Source organism: Mauremys reevesii, linkage group 18 (assembly GCF_016161935.1).
Source record: "Mauremys reevesii isolate NIE-2019 linkage group 18, ASM1616193v1, whole genome shotgun sequence".
In the NCBI taxonomy this organism is placed as follows: Eukaryota; Metazoa; Chordata; order Testudines; family Geoemydidae; genus Mauremys; species Mauremys reevesii.
Window position 1 is genome coordinate 29,657,867 of NC_052640.1, and position 18,300 is coordinate 29,676,166.

Below are 18,300 nucleotides of genomic sequence, written 5' to 3' on the forward strand. Positions count from 1 at the left end.
TTGCTAAAGAATCTATGCCTTTATCTACATTCATCATCGCATTTGGAAGGCACTGTTTCAATCAGCTTCCATTCAACATATCTTCAGCACCAGAACATTTCCAAAAGAGGATCTCTCAGATCATGCCAGGATTGCCAGGTGTCCTTTGCCACGCAGATAATGTGTTGGTATATAGCAGAGATAAAAAGGAACATGATGAGCAACTACCTGCCATTTTGGGATGTTTCCAACAAGCTGGCCTCCCTCGGAATGAGAAATGTGAATTGGAAAAGGAGCAGATAAAATTCGTAGGACACATAATTAGGAAATAGATTCAGACAAACTGAAGGCATTACTCACCGTAACGGAACCCAAGATGTTTCTGCTATAAGATTTCTGGGGGTGCCAAATAATTTTGGGAAATTCTTACTAAATGTAGTTCACCTAGCAACACCCTTAAGAGCTCTCCTTGATGATCAGTCAGTATGTGGATCTGGGGAAGCACACAACAGAACACATTTAATATTATAAAAGGACTACTAGTGTCTCCATATGTTTTGGCACAATACTCAGTCAACTATCCAACAACAGCTGCAGCTGATACATCGTCATATGGTTTAGGAGCAGCGCTCACACAAAAGCAGCCAGAAAGAGACCAGAGATCTGGTGCATTCATACCGAGAAGCTGCACAGTGGTATAATCAAATAGAAAAGGAAGCTTTAGTAGTTACTTGGGCCTGCAAAAGATTCAGTGCATTTGTATTGGGCTTGAAATTTAACACAGAAACAGAGCACAAGACCTTAGTGGCATTATTGTGATCAAAACCACTGAATGACTTTCCACCTCGGACTCAAAGATTTTGACTATGATTGAGATGATTTTCTTTCAAAACTGAGCACACATCAGGGAAAGCACTTATAGCAGCAGACACTCTATCCAGAGCCTCAATTAAACAGCTAACAATGGAAGAGGGAAAGACTTTAGAAAAAGATGTCAGCAATATGCCAGCTGACTTCAGCAAATTAGAGATGAACAACTAAAGGATGAGACTTGCTAGAATTTACTCAGCTTTGCCAAAGAGGATGGGGTTGAAGGAGTCAACTTCCAATAGACCTACTACCATGCTGGCAGGACCTCAGGGCAGGTCTACACCACTGCTTAAATCAATCTAACGTATGTTGCTCAGGGATGTGGGAAAACACCCTCCTGAGCGATGCAAGTTACAGCTACCTAAGTGCTGTACAAAGTAATGCTATGTTGGTGGCATAGCTCAGTGGTTTGAGCATTAGCCTACTGAACCCAGGTTTGTGAGTTCAATCCTTAAGGGAGGGATTTAGTTGAGGATTGGTTCTGCTTTGAGCAGGGGGTTAGACTAGATACCTCCTGAGGTCCCTTCCAACCCTATGATTCTTAGGCACAAGTCATCCAACTCTAGTCAATATTTTCTAGACGTGGAGTTCCTCAAGTTCTCATATCTGATAATGGGCCTCAATTCACCTCTGAAATATTCCTAGGGTTTGCACAGGACTCTTATTTTGAACATTGTACATTGATTTGAACAATGGGCCCACATTACCCCCAGAGCAACAGGGAGGTGGAGAGAGCAGTGCAGACTTTGCAAAAATCAGTGACCATATGAGGCACTTGTGGTATATCGGTCAACCCCACTGGCCTCTGGACTACCTCCAGCAGAAGTCTGAGGGGAAGAGGACTAAGGACTAAGCTGTGGCATTGACACAGCTTAAACCAAAATGGACCGACTTGAATGAATTTTGAAAACAGGTTGTTGAAATAAAAATTTGGCAGCAACAAAATGTCAATGTTCAGCACAGAACAAAGGCACTACCTGAGCTGAGACAAGCAAACAAAGTTTGGCTCCGAAGCTCCCAGACAGCTGGAACTGTTCTGAACTCAGCAGAAGCTTCCAGAGCCGACCTAGTGACTCCAAAAGAACTTCTCCAGTGGAATCAGGTTCATCTTCAATATTTCCCAACACACCAAAGAGGGGATCTGAGACCTGAAGTTGCTCTAGCAGGCTGAGAGCTGCTTCCACAGGGAGCTCTGCATGTAAATTTCCCCATTGGCTGCTGTCCTCCACCCCAGAGGTGGTTGCAATTCATTGGTGCTTTACATCTGAGAGGCACTTTGAGAGGTGCTGCATACAGTGATATGAACTGTGAGTGGGAATCTTTTAATGCCGCCTCTGGCCCTAATTTCCCTCTCACCAGTGTAAATCAGGAGCAACTGCACTGAGTCTGATGCAATTACACCAGTGAGAAGACAATCCTTGCTCTGCCACAAATTACCGTGTGACCTTGGGTGAGTCACTTGGCCTTTCCTTCCCCATCTGTACAATGGGAATAATCGCATTTCCCTACCTCACAGGGGTGCTGTGAAGATAACCACAGTAAAGACTGTGAGGTGCTCAGCTACTCTGGTGTTGGGGGCCAGATGAGAGAGAGAGAGATTAGATTAGATGCCTTCTGTAATCAATGGGTGAGACTGACTTTGGATAGTTGACGTCAGTGGGAGCAAAATTAGGCCCATGCTGAGTGGTTCTGACCATTTCACTCAATGCACCTATCTCCGCAGAACCCCACACGTGCACACAGGTGGTAGCTGCAATACGGAAGCTGAAATGTACAAGTGAGACCCCACAGCCGCAGCCTGGGGGTACATTCCACCCCTGGCATATGGGGCTAGTGCCTGTGCTGCTGTGTTCAGAGGAGCTCTGCAGGCATAGCAAAGGGATGGCCAAGAGCCACTAATAGGCAAACACGCAGGTATATAAATAGCCCACTCCTGCCTAATGCTAAACCCCTAAAGTACCAAAGCAGCGTTAACCCTTAGGTCACTGGCATTTTCCACAATGCTGGCTAAATGAATGCTTTGGTGGCAGCATCTAAGCATAGGTATCAGTGCCTAAGGGGTTAACAGCAGCCCAGGGAGCCCTCGGCCTTATCCCAGATTAACTTCCGGCAGTGCTGGGATTAGAGTCCAGGAGAGACGTCCTATTACCCCCTTGACTGGCTCCGGGCCCAGCGCCCCTCACCCGGAGCTACGGCCTGTGGGCTCCCTGGGCCGGGAAGCTGGAGCACTCCCGGGCGGACGGGGAAGGGGCTGTGCACTCTGCCCCAGGCTCTCCTCTGGCGCTGTTTGTCTGTCTGCCAAACGGCCTTGAGCCCCTCACCGCAGCTGGGCTATGGGGGCTATGAGACAAAGCAGAGCCGGGGAGGGGGGGGGACGACTCCTGCCCCGGACTGCGGCATCACTGAACCTGGCTTGGCCTCCTGAGCTGTGCTGCTTTCCTACAAGGGCCACATCAATACAGCCGTTCCCATCCCCCTTCTCCAATGCGGCCCACTCCCCGTGTCACCGGTGACAGCCAGCCAAGGGACAGCTGACCCAGCCCCACGCCCCCAGGCTTGCCCTGAACAAGAGAAACATGGGCCCAGAGCGGAGAGGACCCACTCCCATTGCTCTGCAGTCACGGACAAGTCTCCCCTTCATTCCACTCAGACCCAGGGGGGAGCAAATTCCAGTGGGACAGAGGGTCTGAGCCTGCTCTGGCCGCAGTCCAGGGAAAGGAGCGGGAGCCAGCTTGTAAAGCAGAGGTGTGACTCTCCACCTGCCTCCCTGCCCCTCCCTGCCTCGTGCTGCCAGTGCCAGCTCACTCACCCAGCTACCAGCTTGAGCTTCATGGCTCTGACCCAGCGTGGGTCACTCCAGAGACGGCGAGCGCAGCACCGCGGGAGGGAAGCCTGCTTGGTGTTCGCTCCGGTGGAGTGCAGAGCAGGTGGCTTTATACAGGGCCTTAATCCCCTTCTGGAAGGGGCAGAACGGCCCCTCCCCTGCCAATGACCTCACAGTCTGTGAACCAGCTGCCATTGCCATTGATAAATAAGAGCTTAGGGGAGATTACAGAGTCCTGGCTTGGTTTAAGGTGGAGTCGCTCCTTGCAGTGGATCTCTCTCAAATGAGAGAAGGGGAATTATATGGGGACTAGGCTCCCAGTGTGTGTCTGTCTGTTAGTCTGCCCCTGCTTATATAAAGATTTAGAGACTGGTACAGAGCAGAGCCGGTTCAAAGTAGAGGGAAAACCACGGAGACAAAGGCCAGATCCTCAGGCGATGTAGACCAGCGTAGTCCCACTGCAGTCCATGGAGTTAGGTTAATTGACACCAGCTAGGGATCTGGTCCTGAACCCAAACTCTTTTTTAAAGAAACCTCTATTAACAGGACATTATAGCTGCACAGCTAAGCACTCAGAAAATAGCCCTGCTAAGGCTGCATGGGTAACCTTAACTCTGCCCCCATGCATATATGCATCATCACAATACAGTCATGATCATAGCCTACTATTCAAACAATACAAGAGCATCCTTTTTTCCCTCATAGCCTTAGACACCCCTCTGTAACACCCAAATCTGAGTACGGCACACCGAATCCTGCCCTAGTCACTATTTGCCGTGTGAGAGAAAAGACTATCCGAGGTCATATTTTATATGTGACCATGAACGATCAGGACTACACATTTTGTTGTGTGTTGTAAGCTCTCCGGGAGCAGAGACTGTATGTTCCATTATGACTGCACAGAGGGTAACGAATCATTAGCTGTCCGAAATCCTCCCGGAGGCAGAGTTAAGGCTGCCCAGGGCTGCCTCGTGCCCTTCCAGCCTGCAGAGTGGCCGACCGTAAACGTCTGACCCAGGGCACCAGGGTAAGGCACAGAGCTTCCACAGTTGCAAAGGAAGTGACAGACATTAGCCCGAATTCCCTTGTCTCCCCACCAGCACCAGCTATTACTGCCTGGGGGAGGAGATGTGGGTTCCTCTATTTGCATGGAGGCCTGGATGAAGACACAGAACGCCTTCCGCTCCTGCTCCAGGGGAAAGGGGGGCCTGCATCCCACGGGAAGGGCATCCCCAAGTGAACGCCTGGAATCTCAACGCCCCCAAGGAGTGAACACTCAGGGCCAGGTCACTAGGCACGAGCACAATGGAAACAAAGAAGCCCCAGGCCCTCGTCCATGGCAGCTGGGTGCAGGACTCAGAGACTTTTGCCTCTAGCTCGCCCAGGCCAGCACTCTCTGGAAATGAGCTGGTGACTGCACGTGGGTTCTGTGCAATGGGTGTACTGGGTGTCAGGCCAGCCCTGGGGCACAGGGCTCCCTCCCACAAACCCCCCAGCACAGCTGGCACTCACTGGCCCCTTGCTGGCAGTGCCAGCTGAGAAGCTGAGGCTTGAATGGCTTCTGGAGAGAGAGCTGCCCTCCCACCCCTAGAGGGGGGTCTCTCTGGGTCACTGTCAAGCCATCCTGCTGGGAAGCTTACCCTGCTGCTACCCACTCTGGGGCTCCACAGGGTTTGCTCTGTGGGGCTGTCACTCCAGCCCCTCCCACAGGCACGAAGGTGACAAGAGACATTAGACACATTTCTCCTGGCTGGATCAACCAGGTGCTGGGCGTTCCTACCTGTCCATCTGGAGCTGTGGGCTGCACCGTCTCTGCAGATCAGAACGCTACCACAACCCAGCTCTGATCAGTTCCCAGCACTAGGGAAGCGAAAGCGCAGTGTCACCGAGAGGAAGGAAGCTCATACCAGGTGGCAGCCTCGGCCGGGCACAGACAGCTTGGCATAGCAGCCCCAGCTCCTCTGCATTTCGCTGCGATGGTTTACTTGCAGTTCAGCAGTGCCCTGAAAATCCCTCCCTCTTTCGCCAGCTCTCACTTGCTCTGATTGCTATTAGCTGTATCCAAGTAGGACATACAAGCTCTATTGTGCCCAGCGCAGTGCAAACACCCAGCAAAACGCAAGGTCCCTGCCTCGGAAAGATGACTGTCTACACTACAGTGTGTGTTTGTGGGGTGGGGGGACAAGCAGGGCAGCAGCAGAGCTGGGAATGGAGCCCAGGTAATGCCTTAACCACTAGACCATGCTGCCTTTTAAACTACCTGTTCTTTCTCACTCTCCTGTTTGGTGGTGGTCTCGCATCCCACGTCTTCACATGCCTCCCTCTTCAGCTGAGCGGCGGCGAATTTCCCAGGCAATCACACTGAGCAAGCTGCTGTTTCCAACCCTGCTCTTTTCCCACACACCATAAGCCTTTTGCATGAGATGAGCCAGGACCCTGATCCTGTTACACTCTCCTGTGAAACCGACCTGACACTGCGAGCAGCCCCACGGACATCAACGGGGCGAGGGGTGGCTAAGTGAGCATCACTGTTTGCTCAATTGTCTTTGGCTGCCCCAGGATGGCTGCTGGTCACTGCTAGAGCGATGGGGTGGAACAGAAAGATCGGTGCAGAGCTGGGACGGGGCTGCAACACTGGAAGAGCTCAAGGCAGCGCAGGTCAGGACTGAGATGCCGTGTCAGTGGCCAGCATTAGAATAACAGGGAGATTGCAGAACTGTGCGGCAGTGCAAAACCAGCAACAAGCACCGCAAGAAATGGCGCCGAGCTGGACATGGGTGAGCTCCCCTCTGGAATACTGTGTACCAGGCTGGTCACCCGTGGGCAAGAAAGTTGGATTCAAGCTGCAACAGGTGCAGAGATGGGCTGCTAGGCTGCCCAGGGGACGGAGGGCCCATCTCAGGAGAGGAGACTGGAGAATTGGCTTGTTCAGCCCAGCAGAGAGAAGGCTGCAAGGGGCTCTGGTTGCTCTCTCTGAATGCACTGGGAGGTAAATCCCAAGGGGGAAGAGCTATTGGAGCTAAAGGACAATGCTGGCTAAAGAACAAATGAGGATAGACTGGCCATGGGTAAACTGAGGCTGGAAATGAGAAGAATGTTTCTACCATCAGAGGAGAGTGGTTCTGGAACAGCCTTCCACTAGGAGCAGGTGGGCAAACAACCAAACTACTCTGGGCTCGAGCTCGGGAAGTGTACGAATGGGATGATATGACGGAGCTGCCTATGATAGCAGGGGCTGGACTCAATGACCCAAGAGGTCCTTTCAAGTCCTAGGTCCTTTGTTCCTAAGCCTGGAACAGCAGGAATGCTGCGGGTAGGGAACAAAATGCATTGGGATCAGGAGAGACAGGGATTCTATGGCTCAGGCTAGAGCCGAACTGCAATACCGGGGCGAGCAGGGGGGCTGCAGGTCAGAAGTGCGGTGCATTGGCATAGCTGCGTGCGGGACCCGGGACTGGAACAACTCTGACCTGGGCTGCGGTGATGACAGAGCTGGCGTGGGACACTTGCCTACCTTCTGGCACGCTGTCTTGCTGCGGCTTTCGCTCACCAGTCATTCCGCTTTTCTCAGTACGAAACCAGTGAAAAGTTTTCATCAAATATCTTGTTACAAATAGTGCAAATAGGTCAGGCTGGTTTCCTGTGAGAACACCTGGGGGGAGTGATGACGGAAAAACAGCCCTGCCCCCTGCCCCTGGGAAGTTTCTCAGCATTGTAAATGCATCACCTAGCGCTGGATGTTTTCTTTAAAAAGCTGCTGGGGGTGTGTGTGAGTGCGTGAGTGTGATCTTGATCTGTGTGTGTATGAGAGAGTGAAATCCCATGGACAGGGTTTGTGTGGTGTGGGCTGTGTAGGTGTGTGCATGCCCGTGTATGAGATCCCCATGACTGAGCGTAAGTGTGCATATCCCTTCCACTGGGACTGCTCCTCACCAGCTGTGAGGCTTGCCCCGAGCTGATGCTTCCTGCATAGAGCAGGTGAGATTCCCGTGGCAGTGTGTGTGTGCATGTGTGTACACGTGCATGGGGGGGAGTGAGGTCCCCAGCAGTGTGTGCACATGTGCACAGGGTGAGCGTTTGTGAGATCCCCCAGCAGTGTCGTTGTACGTCTGTATGTGAGAGATCTCAGAAGAGTGTGTATCTGTGTGTGTGAGATCCCTGTAGAACTGTGTGTGCACATGTATATACACCGACCTGGAAACACTGTCTCTGACCCCTCCCTGATGACTAACCTCTGCAGCACATGGGGGCTCCGAGCTGGTCAGAGATGCTACCTTGGAGACAGCCCTGTCCCAGGCCTCCCTTCGAGAAGCCCAGATGTGAAGGTGCTTGCGAGCCAGAGAGGGGTTCTCAGGGCCCGCGGGAGGCTGGGTGCCGAAGCTGCTCTGTTTTCATTGCAGGAGGTGGGTGAGCGAGAGGGGAAGTGCATTTTCTCACGTCAGCTCTCGAACTCGTGGGTGGACCAGGGGACCACAGGCAGAGTGCATCCCTCCCCAGCTAACCGCAGCTGAACGGCCTCTGTGCACCACTTCCTGCACTGCCGAGCAGCTGGCGCCCAGACGCTGGAGCAGTGAGAGACAGAGATCAAAAGAGGAGGAGAAATTCAAGGCAGATTTCAGTAGCGGCTGCCTCAGAGCCAGACCTCACGCCCTTCCCCCAGTTATCAGCTCTCCTGAGTGGCCAAGGCATGAGTGGAGGACAAGTGTGTCCATCCTAAACGAGGGTCACAGGGAAAAGGCTCGTTCCTCTCTCCGATTCACTGTCAGCCCTTTGCTAAGGACATACCGAGAATCTCTGGACTGCGAAAGCACATGGGGGCTCCGAGGCTGGGGGGATGCAGGCAGCTGCAGCCATGCAGTAGCCACCTGGTTGGTGACAGATCAGGGTCTCCTGAGAGTAGAAGAGAGGTGAGGTGATGGGTTGGGCGTGGGAACCAGAGAGTAACTGAGGCTCAAAGATTTTCTCACCGACAAACAGATGTTCCCACGTGCAAAGCAAAAGCGAAGATGACAAATACCGAGCTTCCACCACAGCTGCACTGCTGACTCAGATCGAGCCTCCAGCTCAGTTTCCCTCCTGCCTCCACTCCAGACGTTCTCAAGCGCTTCTCCATCAGCTCCCTTTCAGAGGTGGTTTCTCAGACTCCAGGGAGGGACCCAATCTGTAGAAGTCAGATCTAGACCTTGATTTTGAATGCCCCGACATTTGAGTCTGGGGTGAGGAGGATTTGGGAGTTGGGTTTGGCCCATTATAGGCAGCAGCTGCAAAATTTAGATCCCAGGTTTAGACTGTGACATCCCATCTCCCACCTTAGGGGTCAGGTTGGATCATCCTTTGCTTTCAGCCCAACTCTGAAATTCACAGTATAGTGTCTATTGCACAAGCGATACCCTCATCTCTATTTACAATGGATAAGGCCAAGGGCTACTCGCCATGACACCAACTTTTCTGCTCCCCCAAGGCCCCATCCCAGCACTCTACTAACTGGAATTTATAGAAATCAGACCCAGAAGGGACATCCAATGCAGCAGCTGCTGCTGCTACTGGCTTCTCCTCCATGCTGTCCCCAGGTATGTGGTCTTGTCTCTCTGCTCATGTCTCAATGACCTTTCCTGACTGCTCCATTTTCTAATTGCTCTTGTGGCTTGAAGGTACGTGATCGAACCAGGGCCGCCCAGAGGATTCAGGGGGCCTGGGGCAAAGCGGGGGAGCTGCAGCGCTTGTACTCACCTGGCGGCGGTCTGGGTCTTTGGCGGCGGGAGGCCCTTCAGTCGCTCCGCGTCTTCAGCAGCACTGAAGGGTCCCCCGCCACCAAATGCCAGCCGAAGACCTGGACCGCTGCTGGGCCAGGGCTCGCAGGGCCCCTGTGGGGCCCGGGGAAAATTGCCCCACTTACCACCCCCCCGGGCGGCCCTGGATCTAACCTGTATTTCTTTGATCCATTGTTGGGCAACCTTGACTAAGTCTTCACCATTCTTTGTATTCTCTCTTAACTCTATGCCCAGAGCTATTACAATACCCTCAGCCTTCCTTTCCTCTGGGAGTTCAGCCCCTTTAGCCCTTCCTGTCATGTTGGACCTTTCAACACACTGATCCTGATCACTTTTCTTTGCATCCTCTCGTTTATCTCTATCCAGTTAGCTGCCCAGCAATGCACGTGGACCAGATCCTCAGTGGCTGCAAAAGAGCTACAGCGACAGAGCTATACAGATTTGCACCGGCTGAGGATATGACCCAGCAGTCCTCCAAGTAATACCCCACCAGGGTAGTGGGCTCCTCTGCAGTCTTCCATGCAGCTCTTTTCTGCATAATCTCCTGCTGATCTTTTCCTTTTTCATTGCAGCCAGACACTGCAACTCTGTATTTAATCGCTCCCCTACTATCCCCTTCCAAATCCCTTTCTGCACTGCCACTGCCCTGGCACCACTAACCCAGCTCCTCTTGTTCTTCCTCCATCACAGCAGTGACCAGTGGCTCAGCTGGGATCCGGGCCCGCACTGCGCTAGAAGCTATTCGAACACAAGGAAAAGGCAATCCTTGCCCTGAGACGTTTACAGGGCAGGAGGAGAACGAGAGGGGAAGTCATTTGCTCAAGGACACAGAGCAGGTGTGGCAGGCTGGAATTAGAGTCCAGGTCCCCAGACTCCCACATCAGTGCCCTACCCACTGCCTCTCAGTTACAGACATTGCATTCTCCTATATTAAAGCCCCTTTGCTCAGCCCTTTAAATCTCCTCTCTTCCTGCCCTCTCACTCTTCCTGTCCTTGTGGCACTGGCGATGCCTCCTCTTCACCTGCAACACACAATGTACTGCCTCTGCCGGACCATTTATAAAGATATTGCACACCAGCCAGCCCAGCACTGACCCCAGAGGGAACCCATTACTGCTGCCAGCCATTGGGATTCTGCTGACGCCAGGGAGCTGGCTGTTTGCTATTTGTGAGCTGATTCCTCCCTCACGCAGGGCTCTAGCGCTCAAAACATTCAACTCAAATCAAAATCCATGAGATCTGGGCATCTCCCACGTCTGCCATCTTTGTGGCTTGATGGTAGGAAGCCTGAGTGTGTTCATAGATTATAAAGCCAGAAAGCACCATTGTGATCAACTAGTCTGATCTCCCGTCTAACTAACTCAGGAGGTCTGTTCTCAGGGAAACCAGGCTATTACTCACTAGAGTATTGGCACCCGTATGCATTACTTAGTAATTCTCTTCTGATTAGATCCAGTCAGCATGGATTCACCAAGGGCAAGTCATGCCTGACTAACCTAATTGCCTTCTATGACGAAATAACTGGCTCTGTGGATGAGGGGAAAGCAGTGGACGTGTTATTCCTCGACTTTAGCAAAGATTTTGATACGGTCTCCCATAGTATTCTTGCCAGCAAGTTAAAGAAGTCTGGATTGGATGAGTGGATTATAAGGTGGATAGAAAGCTGGCTAGATCGTCGGGCTCAACGGGTAGTGATCAATGGCTCCATGTCTAGTTGGCAGCCGGTATCAAGCGGAGTGCCCCAAGGGTCGGTCCTGGGGCCGGTTTTGTTCAATATCTTCATTAATGATCTGGAGGATGGTGTGGACTGCACCCTCAGCAAGTTTGCAGATGACACTAAACTGGGAGGAGTGGTAGATACGCTGGAGGGTAGGGATAGGATACAGAGGGACAAATTAGAGGACTGGGTCAAGAGAAATCTGATGAGGTTCAACAAGGACAAATGAAGAGTCCTGCACTTAGGATGGAAGAATCCCATCTACTGCTACAGAATAGGGACCAAATGGCTGGGCAGCAGTTCTGCAGAAAAGGACCTAGGGGTTACATTGGACGAGAAGCTGGATATGAGTCGACAGTGTGCCCTTGTTGCCAGGAGGGCTAATGGCATTTTGGGCTGTATAAGTAGGCGCATTGCCAGCAGATCGAGAGACATGATCATTCCCCTCTATTGGACATTGGTGAGGCCTCATCTGGAGTACTGTGTCCAGTTTTCGGCCCCACAGTACAAGAAGGATGTGGAAAAATTGGAAAGAGTCCAGCGGAGGGCAACAAAAATGATTAGGGGGCTGGAGCACATGACTTACGAGGAGAGGCTGAGGGAACTGGGATTATATAGTCTGCAGAAGAGAAGAATGAGGGGGGATTTGATAGCTGCTTTCAACTACCTGAAAGGGGGTTCCAAAGAGGATGGATCCAGACTGTTCTCAGTAGTAGAAGATGACAGAACAAGGAGCAATGGTCTCAAGTTGCAGTGGTGAAGGTTTAGGCTGGATATTAGGAAACACTATTTCACTAGGAGGGTGGTGAAGCACTGGAATGGGTTCCCTAGGGAGGTGGTGGAATCTCCTTCCTTAGAGGTTTTTAAGGCCCGGCTTGACAAAACCCTGGCTGGGATGATTTAGTTGGGTTTGGTCCTGCTTTGAGCAGGGGGTGGGACTAGATACCTCCTGAGGTCCCTTCCAACCCTGATATTCCATGATTCTATGATTTGTTCCCACCTAACCGGTCAGCTACATTCTGGGTTGTATCCTCCTCCACCCTGGCAAAGGCACTTTAGTACTGGCGAGAAGTGAAGTGTTGGGAGCCCCTTGGAGACCACAACTCTTTGTTTATGTGCAGAACAGATAGAGCACAATGAAAACTCCTCCCCTGCCACACTGCCTGCATGCCCCGACTCTGACCTGGAAGGGTGACCATTCATCCTCCATGCTGCATTCAGTCCTTGCCTCCTATGCTGACACCCCCACCCAGGGTGAGCGAATTGCAGCCTGGGTGATGTCAGAACTGGACTTAGACCTGCCAGTTCATTTCACACAGGCCACCAGCTGACATGGACTGGGCTCGAGCCAGAAATCTCCATGGGCCATTTCCAGTCTCTGGACCCATCTCCTCCGCATCTCCTTTCCCCGTTTGAAGGCTGCTCTCAGTTCCCCCCGAGGCCTGGGGAGCGTTTTGGATATGAGGTGGCAGAAACAGAGGGCTGAAGAAGCTGGAATAGTCTGAATTTCCCATTCAGGGAGTGTTGCTGGATTGCATCCGTCTGCTTGGAATCGATGGGCCCAGGGCTGGCTCCAGACCCCAGCGTGCCAAGCGCGCGCTTGGGGCGGCATTTTGCCGTTAGGGCGGCAGGCGGCTCCGGCGGACCTTCCGCAGTTATGCCTGCGGGAGGTCCACCGGAGGCACGGGACCAGCGGACCTCCCGCAGGCATAATTGCGGAGGGTTTGCCGGTCCCGTGGCTCGGGTGGACCTCCCGCAGGCATGACTGCAGAAGGTCCACCGGAGCCACCTGCTGCCCTCCCAGCGCACCCTCCGCAGGCGCGCCTGCAAGAGGTCCCGCGGAGCCGCGGGACCGGCAGCGCGCCCCCTGCGGCATGCCGCCCTGCTTGGGGTGGCCAAATTACTAGAGCCGCCCCTGGATGGGCCAGATCCTCAGCTGATGTAAATCAGCAGCTCCACTGAGTCAATGAGGCTATGCTGAGCTGACGAACCCTTTCTGTCCCCAGAAACCCCAGTGCCAGCAATGGACCAACCGCACTGGAGGGCTAATCTTCCCCAGGCTGCCCATCCGAGTGCCGGGTCTCTCCAGCTCTGCAATTTTCCATCACATCCCTCCCCACCTCCATGCTGAGAGGCTCCCAGTGGGGTATGAATATATACACAGCCCCTGGGTGTTAGTGAGGCGGGGCTGGGGACTGCGTCTGCCTCACTCATGGCCTTGGATTAACTGAGGTTTTACAGTTAATCCAATCGGGTTTATCTCCTGACATCATTCGCCAGGTCGCTCCTGGGGACTGAAAACAGGCACTGGTTTGCCTGAGGGTGCCAGGGCCGAAAAGCAGAGCTAAGGAGGGGAGGAGGGGAGAGAGACACCTCTGGAATGGGAAGAGCTCAGGAAGTGGAAGGAAAAGAAAGTCCCCAGAGGACGAGGAATGCAAGAGGCTTGTCAAGTGAATGCTGCAGAATTAAAGGGAAGCCAAGGCAGCGAGGGCTGCTGAAGGGACCACGCGGGAGGGAGTGGAACACGGGGCCTGTAGGATTGACCTAGGGGGACACGCACCTGGCAGGCCTGCTGAGGACCTAGTTTAGACTCATCTGCAGCTCCCTCATCCCCAGGGGGCCAGCTCCTCAGCTGTGTAAATCAGCACCGCTCCACTGACTTCAGTGGAGTTCTACCAATTGGCACCAGCTGAGGAGCCGGCCCTCTCTGCTTAATTCACAGGGGGCAGGCCAGGAAAGAGCCTCGAGTTAGATATAACGACGTAGAAAGCTTCTTCCATTGGGAAAAGTCCCCAGGGAACCCGCCTTGCCCTCAGCGAGCTTCCCTGGGGTACCGAAGAGCAGAACATGCTCCACCGCCTCGGAGTGATTCAGTGCTGACAGGGCTTCGAGGGATCTCAGAGAGTTGCCTGGTTCATCACGGACAGAGGCTACGAGAGTCAGGCTAGGACAGCTTGTTCCAATACATTTCTCAGGCTGATTGGAGAAGGGCTGGGGGTGGCTCTGCTGCTCAGTGTGCAAAGCAGGGAGGGGGAAGTCGTGTCTGAGTCAGGCTGGCTCTGCTTTCGTCAGGTGTTACTGAGGGGCAGTTCTTGAGGCTGTGTGATCCAGTGGATCAGACTAATTGACCACGATGGTCCTGGGATGAATGTGCTAGCCCAGCTGACTGCCTATATCAGGGTTGGAAGGGACCTCAGGAGGTATTTAGTCCAACCCCCTGCTCAAAGCAGGACCAATCCCCAGACAGATTTTTGCCCCAGATCCCTAAATGGCCCCCTCAAGGATTGAACTCACAACGCTGGGTTTAGCAGGCCAAGGCTCAAACCACTGAGCCATCCCTCCCCCCGTATGGGTTCTGGGGCAGCTCCTCAACTCATGGGACTCAGCACAGCTCCATTATTTCAGCACATCTGGGCCAAGTTACACGAGTTGAGGATCTGACCCTAGCTAGCAAAGATATTTCTCAGGCATCTACCAGCCTGGTATCTAAGCCCAGATATTGACCAGGGATGGACCCAGAATAGTGATGAAGCCCAGTCCAATATGAAGAATAATATTCTAGCTTTTTATAGCACCTTTCATTCATAGATCTCAAAGCACTCTCCAAAGAAGGAGATGGGGAAACTGAGGCTCTGAGAGGTGAAATGACTTGTCCAGGGTCACCCAGCAGGCCAATGGCAGAGCCAAGAAGAGAACCCAGGTCTCCCCGAGTCCCAGGCTAGTGGTCTACCCTGCCCAGTGAAGCTGATCCCTGATTGGCAATAGCAGCACTACCCAACCCAAGAGCTCTACAGTCTGACAGCAAACCCAGATAAACCCACGGGATTAATGTCCAACCAACATGGACACAGAGCCATGCCCCTGCATCTCCAGCATGTCTCATGGCATGGTTGCAAGGAGCATCAGACCCTGAGAAGAACAGGGATGGTCCCTGATGGGCTCTGCAAGCCCACTGGAAGCACTGCTCAGACTTGGCTGCATCGCGCCTCCCAGCACAGAGAGCAGGGACTGAGCCCCCCCCACACACCACACCAAAGCTCTGGATTATTTTGACTGGGTCTACAGCCCTGGGCAAGGCACCCCCCTCTGAGCCTTGCTGCTAGTGTTACTGGGGCTCCCTCCCTTCATCCCTCCTCTCCCTCCATCCCCATCCCTCCACCTCCCTCCCTTCCCTCCCCATCCCTGCCCTCCATCCCCAGGCCTTCCTTCTATCCATCCATTCATCCATCCCCATCCCGCCTCCATCTCTCCCTTCCCATCCCTCTCCTCCTTCCCCATCTCTCTCCTCCATCCATCACCTCTATCCCTCCAGCCCAGTCCTCATCCCTCCTTCCCATCCACTCACTCTATCCATCTGTCTATCTAGCTACAGTCCATTGAGCTGCTGGGGGGGGTTGATGGGCCCTAGCACTGCAAATTAAGGATGCACTAAATCAGATCGTGAGGGTGGGGGACTAGGGATGGAGGAGGAATGAGACTGGGAGATTGAGAGCAAGAAGCAGGAGCTGACACTTAGCAATGCCGGGAGAATCCCCTTGTGTTTACAGCCCACTGCACCTGGGCCCGGTTGCCACAGCAACAAGACCACACAACTTTCAGCGCACAGAGCCGACCCCTCAGGCAGCGCGACCCCCAGTGTCAGTCAGACACCCCCCCCCCGCCCCCGGCTCTTCAGCTCTGCATGGGGGGCGGGCGGTTGCAAGCAGGGGCGGCTCTAGCTTTTTTGCTGTGCAGCCTTCGGCGGCTTGCCAGCAGGAGGTCCCCGGTCCCGCAGATTTGGCAGCTTGCCTGCGGGAGGTCCGCCAGTCCCGCGCCTTTGGTGTACCCGCCGCCAAATTGCCGCTGAATCTGCAGGACTGGTGGACCTCCTGCAGACAAGCCGCTGAAGGCTGCCTGACTGCCACCCTCACAGGGACTGGCAGGGCGCCCCCACGGCTTGCCGCCCCGGACATGCGCTTGGAGCGCTGGTGCCTGGAGCCGCCACTGGTTGCATGGCCCAGGCTCTGCAAGGCTGCACGGCAGGGCACGGCGCCTGACATCCTCCTTGGAACAACAGCCCTTTCTGTCTCCCCTTGGCCCGGGCCAGCACCTGCCAGTTCAGGGCTGCTCAGAAATACAGCACAGCCTGTCCCTGCTCTCACCAGCCACCGGCCCAGGAGCCGGGTCTGTGGTCAGCGCGCCATGTGGCTGGCCATGTGGGGCTGCGCACCCTGCAGAGGTGGGACGAGCTGCTGGGCTGGAGCAGATCTGCAACGACCCCTTTGACTGGGCTAATGGGGCCCAGGAGGGACCCCACACAGTCCACTTAGGCACAGGATGGCTACCATGCCCACGGGTCTAGGAGCTCCAAAGGGAGAAGGTTTCCTCCGCCCAGACCGGACTGTGTATGTTACTGGGAAGAAGGACATGGAGGAGAGGGGAACAGACGGATCTTGATGGGGCCAGGGAGACTTCAACTAGGTTATATTCTTGTCAAGTTCCAGGACTGCCCACCACACCCAGCTCTTCCCTTCCCATCCCACTCTGGTGCCAGCCACCCTGGCCCTCCTCTTGTGGTCTGTTACTGGTTCCATGTGGAAAGCCGTCCCATGAATTCATCCTGGCTTTCCCCACTGGAAGTAGGGGAGGGGTGTAGCACCATGTGTGGGCCCCCGGGGAGCTGCGTGGAGCTAGTCAGGAATGTCAGGCTCTCTGACAATGAACACACCTAAAGAACAATGCAGAGCCCCCTCCAGGAAATACCAAGTGACACAGGCCCCTCGTTGGACAGGATGGAAGCCTGGAAAAGGGTGACACGTGATCACATAGAACAGTGTCTGCACAAGTCCGCAGTCATGGCCATGGAACTGCTCTCTCAATATATTTGATCTGTAAGGCACAGAATCCCCATGTCACCTTCAGGAATGGTGGGGTTCCCCCCAGGGCAGGGCTAGATGTCATTGGTGGAGCAGAGGAGGGTTATCAAGATTGACAGAACATGAAAACTGAATCCCACCAGGGAGGGGTGTTCCTTCCATGCCAGGTTTGGACTCCGCTAGCCAAGTAGCATAGCGGACACCAGGCATCTGGTTCTCCTCTCACTTACACTGGCTTGACCCCAGTGTTACGCCACTGACTTCAGTGAAGTCACTCCTGATTTACCCAGGCATAAGAGAGAAGAGAATCAGGCCCCATGTTTGAAAGAACAGAAACTGAATTCCATCATCTACTCAGGAGGGTGCGTCTGCTCCAGATGAGAGCTGAGGGTCTCTGAGTGCAACAGGGCAGAGGATGCCAGACTACATAAACATGCAGGCCATATATCACCATAGGCACTATGGCTCAGGGACCATTTTAACAGCCCTATAATGTGACCTGGCTCCACATCTGCCCTTCAGTAGCTACCCCCACTGCCTCGCCACTGAAGCCACAAGAGGGATGGATCCTTACCCTGGTGGGATGGAGGCCCTGGTACTCAGTATTGCAACCCGCTGCGTGCCAGGCCTGTTCAGGTTGTTCTGCCCAGGAAGCTGGGTGCCAGTGGGCGCGCTCTGGCTTCGGGAGAAGGTGGTCACTTGCATGCCGCTAGGGGACCGGACCTGCTCCATCTTAGCTGTCCCCCCAGTTGGCATGGTGCCCGCAGACCACAATGCTGTGCCGTTGAAAGTGTTGCTCTGCCTAACAGTCAGAGTCCCATTGCTGTTCCCCACATACACCTTCCTCCGCTGCGAGGCCAGGATGGCATTGGAGGCTGCCCTGGTGCTATTGACCAGAAGGCACTGCTGGCAGGAACACGGTTGCCCGGAGTTGGTGCCTACAGGCCAGGACTGGGACTTGGGGATGGAGCCCATGGTGAGTGGGTACGCCAGGTCCATGCGGCGCCGGAGTCGGCGCTTCCGCTGCGTCTGCCGGTTCATCTGCGACATGCTATTGAAGTAGATCAGGTAGCAGAAGCCCAGGGAGGAGAGGTCCAGCCACGGGTGCTGCTTCTCATAGGCATTCTGGATGGTGATGCAAATATCCATGTCATAGGGGGTCCAGGAGTTGTTGTCGTTCTCCCACTCCCACACGATCCCCTTCCCAGGGGCCGAGGAGGGGTCATAGAAGTTCCTCCTCACTGGGCGCATGGTCCCTGCGGGAAAGAAGAACACAGAAAAGGG

The 18,300-nt window shown here is 54.0% G+C and overlaps 1 protein-coding gene across 1 annotated transcript in view; it reads right to left on the reverse strand.

The window, feature by feature from the left end:
* Window positions 1–18,300, reverse strand: part of DTX1 (deltex E3 ubiquitin ligase 1) — a 100,120-nt gene that overhangs the window by 29,653 nt on the left and 52,167 nt on the right. The window contains exon 3 of the mRNA XM_039505531.1: window positions 17,591–18,272. Coding sequence (XP_039361465.1) covers window positions 17,591–18,272 — 682 coding nt within the window. The remainder of the gene's footprint in view (window positions 1–17,590; window positions 18,273–18,300) is intronic.